Source organism: Neomonachus schauinslandi, chromosome 15 (genome assembly GCF_002201575.2).
Source record: "Neomonachus schauinslandi chromosome 15, ASM220157v2, whole genome shotgun sequence".
Taxonomy (NCBI): domain Eukaryota; kingdom Metazoa; phylum Chordata; class Mammalia; order Carnivora; family Phocidae; genus Neomonachus; species Neomonachus schauinslandi.
The window spans coordinates 27,417,419-27,432,233 of NC_058417.1; the positions used below are offsets into that span (position 1 = coordinate 27,417,419).

Consider the following 14,815-nt stretch of genomic DNA (forward strand, 5'->3'; position numbering starts at 1 on the left):
TGTGTTACATTTTGTTTATCCATTCATGTACTGGTAGACACTGGGTGACTTCCATCTTTTGCCTACTGTGAATAATGCTGCTATGAACACGGTGTACAAATATCTTTTCTAAACATCCTGCTTTCAATTATTTTGGATATGTACCCTGAAGTGGTATTGCTGGATCACATGGTAAATCTATTTTTAATTTTTTGAGGAAATACCATACTGTTTTCCACAGCAGCTGCACCATTTTACATTCCTACCAACAGTGTACAAGGGCTCCAATTTCTTCACATCCTTGCCAATACTTGTTATTTTCTGGATTTTTTGATAGTAGCCACTCTAATGGAATGAGTATGAGGTGATATCTCATTGTGGTTTTGATTTGCATTTCCCCAGTGATGAGTGATGTTGAATACCTTTTCATATGGTCCATGGCCATTTGTATATTTTCTCTGGAGAAATAAATATTCAAGTTCTTTACCCATTTTTTAATAGGATTTTTTTCTTGTCAGGTTGTGTTTTTGTTTTTACTTCATTTTGTGAGGCAAACATAGGTTTCAGCTTTTTAAAAAAAAAATGTTTCAATTAAAGGCCTTAGAAGAGAATTTTTAGGTATTTGTAGCCAAGTAAGAGAAAATGGGGACAATCATCCAGACAGTTGAGTCTAAAAACACAAGGTTGTGGGGCACCTGGGTGGCTCAGTCGTTAAGCGTCTGCCTTCAGCTCGGGTCATGATCCCAGGGTCCTGGGATCAAGCCCCACATCAGGCTCCCTGCTCGGCGGGAGGCCAGCTTCTCCCTCTCCCACTCCCCCTGCCTGTGTTCCTGCTCTCGCTATCTCTCTCTCTGTCAAATAAATAAATAAAAGATTTTTTAAAAAATAAATAAATAAAAAATAAAGACACAAGTTTGCCTCAAGAAACCCCATTCCATTCCTGATTCAGAGCTCTCCTTTGACCCGTGCTGTAAGGTAAACCACTTCAGCTCACCTCTTGTGCCTTCTGACTTGTTTTGCCTTGTCCTAACTGTCATTTGGGGCCAGGACTGGCATGAGGTGAGTGAGACACACTCCTTAGGCACAAAATTGATGGAGACACCAAAAAACGCAGGAGTCAAGATAAATTATTTTAATGCGGAATTTTTAAAAATGAAAATTGATGCCAAAAAATCCACGATGAGCAAAGTGTCTAAATTTTGAAGAAAAAGAGGATCTGAATCTATCCTTGTACCATTTGTGTTTTTTTTTTTTTTTTTTAAAGATTTTATTTATTCATGAGAGACAGAGAGAGAGAGAGAGAGGCAGAGGGAGAAGCATGCTCCCAAGGAGCAGGGAGCCTGATGCGGGACCCGATCCCAGGACCCCGGGATCATGACCTGAGCTGAAGGCAGCCGCTTAACCATCTGAGCCACCCAGGCGCCCCATTCGTGTTATTTTAATCCTGGTCCTGTGGATCCTTAGGGTAGCCTGCCGAATTCTTTCAACTGCAAATGATAGAGAACCCCACCATTGTGCTTAGATGAGTTTGTCTCACACAAGAGGCAGTCCCACTGGCTGGCAGGGCAGGCCTGGTGTAGCAGCTTGGTGATATGACCAGGGACTTAGGCTCTTTGGATATTCCTGCTTTGCCACCTTAGCATGTTGACCTTTATTTTCAGACTTGTCACCTCCTGGTTGCAAGATGGCTGCTGTCCACACACCAGGCAGAGATAAAAGGGTGGGGCAAAGGAATATTCTGACTCTGCCCCTTTTTATCTGGAAAGCACTTTCCCAGAAGCCCTCCCCAGCAGGAGATATAAGGCCCTACTTATATCTCACTGGCCAAATGTGATGCATGACCACCCTCAGTTGCAAGGGAGACTATAACTATAAATTGAGTTTTTAGTTTTTTAGCTGCTATAGAAGAAGAAGGCAAGGGAGAAGAGTGCTATGAATAACTTTTAGGTAGTGAATCCAGTTTCTGTCACACTCTTCAAGGGCTAAATTATTCTGTATGAGGAAGGAGAAGAAAGACCTGGAAGGGAAGGTCTGGGAAGTGGAGGAGGAGACTGGAGCCCTGGGACCAGCAAGGAAGGTCCTGGGGAGACAGAAAAGACAAAGAGGCAAAAGGGGAAGAAGATAAATACTTTTTAAAAGTTTTAGACCATGTTTTTTTTCTAGGGATGCCTGGGTGGCTCAGACAATTAAACATCTGCCTTCGGCTCAGGTCATGATCCCAGGGTCCTGGGATTGCATCCCACGGAGCTCCTTACTGAGCGGGGAGCCTGCTTCTTCTGTCTGCTGCTCCCCCTGCTTGTGTGCACTCACTCCCTCTTTCTCTGACAAATAAATAAAATCTTTAAAAAATAGTAAATAATTAAAAAAATAAATCTTTTTTCTGTAATGTATAAATCCAGCCCTTCCAACTCCCCAAAACACCTTCAGTAAAAATGTACATCATTATTCAAGCAAAAGAAGATTAGCTCAAAAAGCCAAGTTAAATTTGGTTGTATAAAGTGCTTTGTTCGTGATCAGAAGTTGGCTACTATAACTGTTTTCCAGAAGGGCTGGCTGTGCTGGACACAGATAGGTGCCCACGGTGGGACTTCTCAGGCCTTCCAGAAACACTCTCTGCCATCCTTTAGCCTCAGAGGCAGTTCTTCATCCAAAAAAAGTAGTAATGAGTGTACAGTTCTAGCCTCAGGTAGAAATTGACTTAATGACGCAGAATTGAGACTGAGTCTAACATTGGACTTTGGGAGGTAACTATGGGTGCTGAGGCTTTTGGTCAAGGGGCTAAAGAAGGGTTTTGGTCTGCATTTAAATCGGATCTCAGTGACCTCTGCTGCTGTAGGTAGTCTCACCGAGCTCTCATTTTCTCATGTGTACAGTGAAAACATGGGTTTGAAGGGCCTTCCCCACCCTAAAACACTGTGCCTCCTTGTCATGGGACAAGAATTGTCTCAATTCTCTTCACTTACCCTTGGACAGAGCTCACTCTACTCTCGATGAGGACCTAGAAAGATGGCTACAGCCCCCTGAGGACAGCATGGAGCTACAAGATCTCCCTGAAGGTTCTACAAGGTTATTGTTCTCCCATCAGGGGATCATTTTCTTCTTTTTCAGGAAGGAGGTCTAGATTTTAGTTTTTTTTTTTTTTTAATACCTTGACTCCTTGAAGAATGAGTGTCTGGTGATGTCATTACATTGCTCTTGTTAAGCCAGCCTTGACTCCTGTCTGCCCCTCTTCCTCCAACCACCCACAGCGCTCAAGATACTGATTACCAGACTGATATCAGTATACAGAGAGGCCTCTAAGATTGCTGTACCTTGGCCCTCTCACCTTCAACATTTTCATCAGCCATTTGAATTAAATCAGAAAAGGCATGCTTATCAAATTTTTAGATAACACAAATATAAGAATGAATGCTAATGTGATAGGTGATAGACTGTGGATTCAAAATAGTCTTGACAGGTGGAAATCTTAGATTCCTCTAAAAGATGAAAGTGAGCATTGAGATGTACAGAATATGAGGTATCTGACCTAATGGAGAATTTTTGACTGGAAGCTCCTCCTCACTGCAGTTTCATTGAAGGGAGGAAGTGTGTCTTATTTTTATATGCTCAGCATTTAGCATGCATTTTGAGACATGGTAAGAATTCAAGAAATTTTTCTTGAAGAGGGCATAGATAGTGACTCCATGAGATCTCCGTTTGATGCAGTTGCTAAAAAGGTCAATGCAGCATTAATGCTGAACAGACAGAGATGTATTGTCCAGGGCAAGGCAATGTCTCACGCTAGAGAGGGGACTCCTGGGACACAGTGTGGAGCGTCTTCCTAGGTGCCATAGTTTAAAAGTGATGTTGACAAACAGAAGAGGGTGGCCCTAGAACAGTCAGACATCTGGAAACCATGTCCTGTGAGAACAGCTGAAGGATCTGGGGAGGCTCAGCCTGAGAAGCACGGATGGGGTTGAGGATTTGATAGCTGCCCTCAAATACCTGAGATACTGTGAAGTGAAGAGAGTCTGCTTATTCTCTTCTCCCCCAAAGGACAGAACTAGTGACTAGAAACTGCAGAGTTAGGTATTTTTATGCAGCAAAGCACACTCTTTCTAAGAGCCATAGCCATCTGATAGAGAGAACAACTGCCTTTACACTCCCTTGACCACCAGCTCCTCCCACTCACGCACAGGCTAGACAACGCTGGGCCCGGTCATCTGGATGGAGGTGGGAGAGACCCTCAAGGCTTCCTCCCATTCTAGAGCCTATGATTCTATCAGTGATGAGAGGTTAGGAGGGAAAAAATCCTTTTTGCTCTAGCTGGCTTTATTTTCTCTCTCATTTTACATATTTTGTTTTGAATATTTAGCAAATGAAAACAGAAGAAAATCCCTAAACAGTGTCAGATTGGTTGAACCAGCATCTGTTGAGCACTGACAGTGAGCCAAGCGCTGTGCTGGAGAAGCAGAGGGGTAGGATGTCTCTGCCCTTCAGGAGCTTACCGTTGAGTGGGGGAGATGCTTTCTGCTTACTAGTTTGGCAAACATGGCCTTAAATCATTAGATACTTCAATCAGAGATACTTCAGAGAGAGTTTCAGGAAATGAAGTAAGGTAATAAAATAAATGGTAGTTATAAAAAGGACACCAATTAGAACATAAGTGAAATGCTTTGTGGGGTTTGGGTAGAGGTGGATAATATAGCCTCGAGGTTGAGAGCAGAGTCTGAGACAGACTGCTTGGGTCAGATCCCAGTTCCAGGACTTACAAGGCCTGTAACTAAACTTCTCTGTGCTTCATGGTAGTGGTGACTGCCTCATAGAGTTGTAATAAGAATTAAATGAGTTAATATACATTATAGCGCACAAGCTAATGCCTGGCCACTAGGGCCACCTATTCTTTTGGAGCAGTCCTGTTCTCCTGGCCATTGTGCTTATGGTTTGATGCTCAAAATCATTGTCATTGAAGGGAGGCAAATATCAAGGACCAAGAAGCTGGTGAAAAGAAGACAAAAGAGGAAGAAAGGATCAAATCAGAGAGAAGGAAATCAGACAGTTTTTTAGGAACTTCTGAAGAAGGTATGAATGAATGATTATTTATGATGTAGCCTGGAGTCCTTGGGCTGTGATAAGCATCCGAGTTATTTAGAAATACTTCCCAGATGCTATACATAATCCTTCTATGCTTTCCTCCTCTAGTTCAGCCCATGTTTTCTCTTAATTGCCAGTTGTATCTTCATCACAAAACAGTAACAACATCCAATTCTATTTCTAAAGCAAGCCTTTGGCCAGTTTCATCATCTTATCTTACACACTGTCTGGGAAGATGTTTTGCTTCTAATTATCTAGTGTCTTCAAAAGAGTTCTAAATTTAGCTCACACAGAAGCTGCAGAATCTGATAAGAAATCATAAACTGGAATTTAAGTGGAGTCTACAAGTAATGTGAAAGGATAAATTAATCTTATTTCAAAACTATTTCAACAGAGCTTTAGGCGTCATTCAGAAATGACACCCCTCTATATTTAAAGTTCCTTCTACTTAGGAAGTTAGAAATGTTAACTCTTTCAGAATATCTGGTATCCCTTGTATCCCTTCCCTGGTTCATTCTCATTCTCCTCCTTTCTCTGCCCTGTTTTGTGCTTTGTGGACTTCCTGGCCAGCAGGCTTCCCGTTGGTCAGTGGGAAGAGGGTAGAAGAGTAGGTGGGGTATTACTTCCCCTGCCTGCCGACTTCAACACCTAGTCTCTGCATAGAAGTGCTGTCCCTCCAGAAGCACAGCTTCTGTGAGGCAGCCTGTCCTTCTTAGTTCCAGCTATTACTGGGTCCCAGTAACTGTTCTGCCCCACCTCCACCCCAATCCCTCTAGACTTAGCAGTGATAATGGCTTCCCACTGCTGCTGCTCACTGGACGCCTTGCCAGCCCTTGTTTGCTCCCTTAACTCTGACTATCCCTGTGTGAGTGGTCACTTTGTGAAAGGGCTTGGGCATGCATTTGAATTCCTCTGGGATTCTGACTGGCACAGGGTCCAGAGTGTGTGAGCATTTAGCTAGTGTTGAATTCACTGAGAACATAATGCAGGGACTTTGTGAATTAGCATCATTAGTGTCCATTGCTGTGACAGAGAGCTGCAGAATGTTAGGAGGGGAAGCCCATTAACCGTGTTTTTAGAAAGATTCTCTCTGTAGAAGAAAACAACCATTTGTTGGTAAGACAGTTCACCCTAGACTAGAGAGAGAACACTAATGTGACTTCTGAATACTGGCACCCTTTGACCCAGACAGTAATTGGGTTGTGTTTTCTTCTTTCTATATTTCATCAAGAGGAACTAAAACCCTGTTTTTGGAAGCGACTGGGTTGGTCTGAACCATCCAGGTAATGAGTTGGCATATGCTTATAGGTCAAAGTTTACTGTCTCTAGACAACAGGAACAGGCTTTGAACATTCGCCAGCATCTAAATAAACATGAATTATAAAGTTACTACTAAATTTCTTTAAATGATAATGAATTCAGAGTTGCTCAGTTTTTTATCTGTTAATGTTTATAGTTAATTAAAATATAAGGTGAAATTCATGCCAACTTTGGTGAAGTAGTCAGTAGATTCAGCACAAGAGCAGTTTTAGACAGATGGAGGACAGAATGCTGCTTTCAGTTGCTTTGCAGTCATTGTGCATTCCCATGATATACTAGTTGATTATCTCCTTTGAATATAAAGATCAAAATCCCTTTCCCTTGAATTCAGTTGAATAGAAAGAAACTGCTGTTTGTGTCTTTCAAAAATATGTACACCAACTCAAAACTCCTTGTTGTTGTTCTTTAAAAAATACACACACAGGATAATCGTGCTGGATCAGAGTGACTTGTCTGACTGACGGGAATTGGATCATAGGTGGACTCCTGGCCTGAGTTGGAGCATCCTGCTCGAGAGCCCCCACCTCTCCTCACCTGCTTCAGTCACCATCAGGGCAGTGATTCCGTAGCTCACACTCTGTTCAGTTGCCACAATAGACAGAACACTGGCCCCATCTGTTTGCAGCACATGTAACAATTTGTTTCTGGTTCACATTTCTGAAAAGTGAAAGCTTTTATTGTAAAATTTTCTCATTGTTTCCAGAATGGCTTTTGGTTTTGTTGTTTAAGATTTTTGAACACTTTAACTCCTGTTATATAATAAAATATTTACTTCTAATACCAATTTAGGTTTTAGCCGTGTAAGAGCTATTTCTTTGTTTTACTTACTGGGAGAGGAACTGCCACCCAAAGAGGCTTCAATTTCTGTTATAAAGTTTGACTTTAATAAGCAGCTACTGCTACCACCTCTCACATAAACCGGCACCAGTCATCCATATTTTAGAATAGAAATACTGCCCTCCTCTTGGCTAGGATTGCCATAGTCCATTCCAGCTAGAATTGACTTACATGATGAAAGTACAGTTAGGAATAAAAGCCCAAGACCAAGATATTTTGAGCTCTTTAAAGTGAACAAACATCATTTCTGTATATTTCAGATTTTATACCTCGCATCACTAGTGCCTTAGAGGAATATGAACTTGTGGTAATTTAGCCTCTAATGACTACTGGCTAGATGCATACACGTGTCTAGCCTGGTTCTTATTTTATTTTATTTAATTAGTTAATTTTTTTTTAAGATTTTATTTATTTGACAGAGACACAGCGAGAGAGGAAACACAAGCAGGGGGAGTGGGAGAGGGAGAAGCAGGCTTCCCGCTGAGCAGGGAGCCCAACGCGGGGCTCGATCCCAGGACCCTGGGATCATGACCTGAGCCGAAGGCAGACGCTTAACGACTGAGCCACCCAGGCGCCCTTAGCCTGGTTTTTAGAGGATCAATATACCTTCATCTACCTCAAGTTTGGAGCCTTCACATATGAATAAAAACCTTTTCTTAGAAGGTGTGTGCTGTCATGCAGTGCTAGCCAGCTAACATTTTATTCTTAGCAAATAAATAGTAGATCTTTTATTTGTGAAAACTGAATTTTTCCTGTTAAGGATGGTTGTATTCATACAGTTCTTATTAGCACCACAGAATTTTACCCTGCACAAATAAAATAGGAAGGTACAAATCTATTTGAACATTTTGAAGCAAGAGACAGTTGCTTGTTACTGTAACCAGAAGAAAATCAAAGCAGATTACTTTACAAATATATGTATAAGAAACTTGGCAGATACAGAGACTTGTAATATATAGTCCTTCCTCTCGTAAACCTTTAATTGGTGAAACAAAACTAATAGACCTAAAAAATATAAGGACTGATAGTCTTTATATTGTTAACATGTCAATACTACCTAAAGCAATCTATAGATCCAATGTAATCTCTTATCAGAACCCCAATGACTTGGACGCCTAGGTGGCTCAGATGGTTAAGCGTCTGCCTTCGGCTCAGGTCATGATCCCAGGGTCCTGGAATCGAGTCCCGCATTGGGCTCCCTCCTCCTTGGGAGCCTGCTTCTCCCTCTGCCTCTCTCTCTCTCATGAATAAATAAATAAAATCTTTAAAAAAGAAAACACCGGGGCGCCTGGGTGGCTCAGTTGGTTAAGCGACTGCCTTCGGCTCAGGTCATGATCCTGGAGTCCCGGGATCGAGTCTCACATCGGGCTCCCTGCTCAGCAGGGAGTCTGCTTCTCCCTCTGACCCTCCCCTCTCTCATGCTCTTTCTCTCTATCTCCTTCTCTCTCTCAAATAAATAAATAAAAATCTTTTAAAAAAACCCAAAACACCAATGACTTTTTTTTTTTTTAATAAAGATTTTATTTGTCAGAGTGAGAGAGCCCAAGCAGGGGGAGCAACAGGCAGAGGGAGAAGCAGGATCCCAGCTGAGCGAGGAGCCCAAGGCAGGACTTAATTCCAGGACCCTGGGATTGTTGTAAGATTTTTTTCTCTGTCGGTACCTGCGGTTCTTGGTCACGCTGCTTTGAAGAATGAAGAGGTAGACCAGACAGAGTGGTGGGCAGCAAAGCAAGGTTTATTGAGCATTAGCAAAGTGATAGTACAAAGCTCCTGAGGAGGGAGGGGACCCGGAGGGTTGCCCCCCAATGACTTTTTTTGCATAAATAGGAAAACCCTTCCTAAAATTCATATGAAATCTCAATGGACCCCAAATAGCCAAAGCAATCTTGCAAAAAAACCAAAATTGGAGGATTCACCCTTCCTGATTTCCAAACTTGCAAATCTAGCTACAGTAAGCAAAACAATATGGTACTAGTGTAAAGACAGACATACAGATCAATGGAATAGAAGAGAGAGCTGTGATAAAACTTCGCACATACACTAGAACTCATACAGGAATTCAGTAAAGTGGCAGGATATAAAATCAATGCACAGAAATCAGTTGCATTTCTATACACCACCAACAAGACAGAAGAAAGAGAAATTAAGAAGTCGATCCCATTTACAGTTGCACCCAAAACCATAAGATACCTAGGAATAAATCTAACCAAAGAGGCAAAGGATCTGTACTCAGAAAACTATAAAATACTCATGAAAGAAATTGAGGAAGACACAAAGAAATGGAAAAACGTTCCATGCTCATGGATTGGAAGAACAAATATTGTGAAGATGTCAATGCTACCTAGAGCAATCTACACATTCAATGCAACCCCCATCAAAATAGCATCCACTTTTTTCAAAGAAATGGAACAAACAGTCCTAAAATTTGTATGGAACCAGAAAGGACCCCGCATAGCCAGAGGAATGTTGAAAAAGAAAAGCAAAGCTGGCGGCATCACAATTCCGGACTTCCAGCTCTATTACAAAGCTGTCATCATCAAGACAGTATGGTACTGGCACAAAAACAGGCACATAGATCAATGGAACAGAATAGAGAGGCCAGAAATGGGCCCTCAACTCTATGGTCAACTAATCTTCGACAAAGCAGGAAAGAATGTCCAATGGAAAAAAGACAGTCTCTTCAACAAATGGTGTTGGGAAAACTGGATAGCCACATGCAGAAGAATGAAACTGGACCATTTCCTTACACCACACACAAAAATAGACTCCAAATGGTTGAAAGACCTAAATGTGAGACAGGAGTCCATCAAAATCCTAAAGGAGAACACAGGCAGCAACCTCTTCGACCTCAGCCGCAGCAACTTCTTCCTAGAAACAGCGCCAAAGGCAAGGGAAGCAAGGGCAAAAATGAACTATTGGGACTTCATCAAGATAAGAAGCTTTTGCACAGCAAAGGAAACAGTCAACAAAACCAAAAGACAACTGACCGGATGGGAGACGATATTTGCAAATGACACATCAGATAAAGGGCTAGTATCCAAAATCCATAAAGAACTTATCAAACTCAACACCCAAAAAACAAATAATCCAATCAAGAAATGGGCAGAAGTCATGAACAGACATTTCTGCAAAGAAGACATCCAAATGGCCAACAGACACATGAAAAAGTGTCCAACATCTCTCGGCATTAGGGAAATACAAATCAAAACCTCAATGAGATACCACCTCACACCAGTCAGAATGGCTAAAATTAACAAGTCAGGAAACGATGGATGTTGGCGAGGATACAGAGAAAGGGGAACCCTCCTATACTGTTGGTGGGAATGCAAGCTGGTGCAGCCACTCTGGAAAACAGTATGGAGGTTCCTCAAAAAGTTGAAAATAGAGCTACCCTACGACCCAGCAGTTGCACTACTGGGTATTTACCCCAAAGATACAAATGTAGGGATCCGAAGGGGCACATGTATCCCAATGTTTATAGCAGCAATGTCCACAATAGCCAAACTATGGAAAGAGCCTAGATGTCCATCAACAGATGAATGGATAAAGAAAATGTGGTATATATATACAATGGGATATTACACAGCCATCAAAAAAAATGAAATCTTGCCATTTGCAATGTGAATGGAACTAGAGGGTATTATGCTAAGTGAAATAAGTCAATCAGAGAAAGATAAGTAGCGTATCATCTCACTGATAGGAGGATTTTGAGAAGACAGAGGATCATAGGGGAAGGGAGGGAAAAATGAAACAAGATGAAACCAGAGAGGGAGACAAACCGTAAGAGACTCTTAATCTCAGGGAACAAACTGAGGGTTTCTGGAGGGGAGGGGGGTGAGAGGGATGGGGTGGCTGGGTGATAGACATTGGGGAGGGTAAGTACTATGGTGAGCGCTGTGAATTGTGTAAGACTGATGAATCACAGACCTGTACCTCTGAAACAAATAATACATTATATGTTAATTAAAAAATTAAGAAAAAAACTTTGCACTTAGAGTCAAATGATTTTTGACAAGGATGCCAAGACCATGGGGAAAGGACAGTCTCTTCAACAAATGATGCTGGGAAAACTGGATCTCCACATGCAAAAGAATGAGATTCTTATCTAATATTTATCTAACACCATATACAAAAATTAACTCAAAATGGATTACCTAAATCTAAGGCTGAAAACAATAAAACTCTTAGAAGAAAACGTAGGACAAAGTTTTGCAGTATTGGATTTGGCAATGATTTCTTGGATACGACATCAAAGGTACAGCCAACAAAATAAAAAATAGACATGTTGGACTTAATGAAAATTTAAAATTTCACTATCCACAGAGTGAAAAGGCAACCCCTAGAATGAGAAATAATTTGCAAATCATGTATCTGATAAGGATCTATATAGAGAACTCCTAAAATTCAACAACAACAAAAAAATCCAATTCAAAATTGGGCAAGGACTTGAATACACATTTCTCCAAAGAAGATACATCAATAGTCAATCATGAAAAGATGCTCAACATCACTATTAGGAAATGCAAATCAAAACTACAATGAGTTACCACCTCACATTCTTTAAGGTGGCTACTATGGAAGAAACAGAAAACAAGTGTTGGCAAAAATGTTTCAAATTAGAACCGCTGTGCACTATTGGTGGGAATGTAAGATGGTATAGTCACTTTGGAAAGCAGTATGGTTGTTCCTCAAAAAATTAAAAATAGAATTACCATATGACTAGGGGCGCCTGGGTGGCTCAGTCGGTTAAGCGGCTGCCTTCGGCTCAGGTCATGATCCTGGGGTCTTGGGATCGAGCCCCACATCTGGCTCCCTGCTCAGCGGAGAGCCTGCTTCTCCCTCTCCATCTGCCTGACACTCTGCCTACTTGTGCTCTCTCTCTCTCTCTCTCAAATAAAATCTTTAAAAAAAAATTGCCATATGACCCAACAATATATTCCACTTCTGAGTATGTACCCAAAAGAATTGAAAGCAGTGTCTCCCAAGAGATATTTCTATACCAATGTTCATGGTAGCATTATAGCTAACGTGTGCAACCAACAGTGTCCATAAATGGATGAAGGGACAAGCAAAATGTGGTAAATACAATGGAATATTATTCAGCTTTAAAAGGAAAGAAATTCTGCAGTAAGCTACAATGTAGGTGAACCTTGAGGACATTATGCTAAGTGAAATAACACAATCAGAAAGAAAACACCATATGATTCCTTTTTTTTTTTTTTTTTTTTTTGAGTTACTTACAGTAGTCCAAATGCTAAAGACAGAAAGTATAATGCTGGTTGTCAGGGCTGGGGTAGGGGGAGAATAGGGAGTTACTGTTTAACAGGTATAGAGTGTTTGGGATGATGAAAAAGTTCTAGAAATGGATAGTGAGTGGTGATGGTCGCACAACATTGTTATTGTACTTCATGACAATGCATTGTACACTTAAAAATGGCTAAAATGGTAAATTTACAAGATGAAAAGAGGGGGATGGACGGTGATGATGTTTGCATAACAGTGTGAATGTATTTAATACCACTAAACTATACACGTCAGAATAGTTAAGATGGTAAACGTTGTGTGTGTTTTACCCCAATAAATTTTTTTAAATTATGGAACAACCATAAGTGGGCTAATGAGAAATTGTGTCATATAGATTTATTGACACAGAAAGGTGTCCATGGCATATTATTGACTAATGCTAGTAATAGGATGCTAGTAGGTACATTATGACCCCATGAAAATGTATGAATAAATGTCTACATGTGACAAATGCATAGATGTCTAGAAAGATGCTTATTAAAGTAGTAAAATGGTCTTTTCAGGTGATTTCAATTTGTTATAATTCTTTTTAAGCTATTTTCCGTTTGGAGAATAAAGGGGGTTTAGGAATACTTAAATCAGTTGGAGGTAGGACTATAATGTCATTATAATTAAGTGACCATAAATGTAGTCAATTTTATTAGGATTCACTTGAAGAAAAACTGCTTAACAGAAAGGAATGATTAGTGTAAAGCATAGAGAAATGAAATTTTAGGAGCCAGACACTGGGGATGGATGCTCAGTTAAAGCATTGTGGGTGGGTGTATGAGGGGTGCACTATGTATGTCTAGGGCTCTGTGACAGGCGTTGCCCTCTTGGGGATCATCATACTAACTTCTTGATCCAATTCCATGTTCACCAAGCAACTTTTCTTCCTCTTGAAGTTGGTGTGTCTATAAGGAGAGAATGACCTGGCTTTCCAATCCGCTCAACAGTTGTGTGTCTCAAAGTATATTAGTAAGTTGCTATTCTGGTTTATATATTGGGCTCTGTGCTTGGTTAATAAAGTCAACACTAGAGAAATTGATTCTACATAATTATTGCTACATAAGAAGTCACCTCCAAAACTTAGTGACTTAAAATAGCAATAACCGGGGCGCCTGGGTGGCTCAGTTGGTTAAGCGACTGCCTTCGGCTCAGGTCATGGTCCTGGAGTCCCGGGATCGAGTCCCGCATTCAGGCTCCCTGCTCAGCAGGGAGTCTGCTTCTCCCTCTGACCCTCCTCCCTCTCGTGCTCTCTGTCTCTCATTCTCTCTCTCTCAAATAAATAAAATCTTTAAAAAAAAATAGCAATAACCATTTTATTTTATTTATTTATTTGAGAGGGTGGGGAAGGGCCCAAGCATGAGCAGGGGGAGGGGGAGAGGGGGAAGCAGACTCCCGCTGAGCAGGGAGCCTGACTCGGGGCTTGATTCCAGGACCCCTGGATCACGGCCTGAGCTGAAGGCAGACGCTTAACTGACTGAGCCACCCAGGTGCCCCAGAAATAACCATTTATTGTCTCTAATAGTTTTTATATGTCAGGAATTCGGAAGTGGCTCAGCTAGGCAGTTGTGGCTCAGGATCTCTCCTGAGGTTATAGTTTGATGCATTTCCAATTTGGCTTACTCACATGACAAGCAAATTGGTCTGGACTGTTGACTAGGGACCTCAGTTCCTTTCTACCTGGGTCTCCCATTGAGTGTCCTCACCATATGGCAGCTGGTTTTCCCCAGAGTGAGCAATCCAGGAGACCAAGACAAAAGGTGCAATGCCATTATGATCCAGCTTCAGAAGTCACATACCATTGGAGCACCTGGGTGGCGCCGTTGGTTAAGTGTCTGACTCTTGGTTTAGGCTCAGGTTGTGATCTTGGGGTACTCTGTACTCAGTGCAGAGTCTGCTTGGGATTCTCTCTCCCTCTCCCACTGCCCCTCCTCCTTGTGCTCTCTCTCTCTCAAATAAAATTTATTTATTAGAGAGAAAGAGAAGAGTGTGAGCCAGCGGGGCAGGGTGGAGAGGGGAGAGGGAGAGAGAGAATCCTCAAGCAGACTCCCCGCTGAATGCGGAGCCATTGTGGGGCTCCATCCCAGGACCTCGAGATCATGACCTGAGCCCAAACCAAGAGTGGGTCGCTCAACTGATCGAGCCACTCAGGCACCCCTAAATAAATCAATCTTAAAAAAAAAAAAAAGTCACATACCATCATTTCTGCTAAATTCTATTGGTCACAGAGGGCAAGCCCTGATTCAGAATGAGAGGGGACTACATAAAGGCATAATTACTAGAAGGTGAGAATCATTGGGGGCCATCTGGAGACAGG

General features: G+C 41.6%; 1 protein-coding gene across 2 annotated transcripts in view; it reads left to right on the forward strand.

Moving 5' to 3' along the window:
• TEX14 (testis expressed 14, intercellular bridge forming factor) overlaps positions 1 to 7,014 on the forward strand; it is an 87,065-nt gene extending 80,051 nt beyond the window's left edge. For both annotated transcript variants that reach the window (XM_021704099.1, XM_021704101.1), the window contains 4 exons: positions 2,953 to 3,045; positions 4,931 to 5,040; positions 6,284 to 6,335; positions 6,797 to 7,014. In XM_021704099.1, coding sequence (XP_021559774.1) covers positions 2,953 to 3,045; positions 4,931 to 5,040; positions 6,284 to 6,335; positions 6,797 to 6,833 — 292 coding nt within the window. In that variant the 3' untranslated portion in view covers positions 6,834 to 7,014. The remainder of the gene's footprint in view (positions 1 to 2,952; positions 3,046 to 4,930; positions 5,041 to 6,283; positions 6,336 to 6,796) is intronic.
• The last annotated feature ends 7,801 nt before the right edge of the window (positions 7,015 to 14,815 follow it).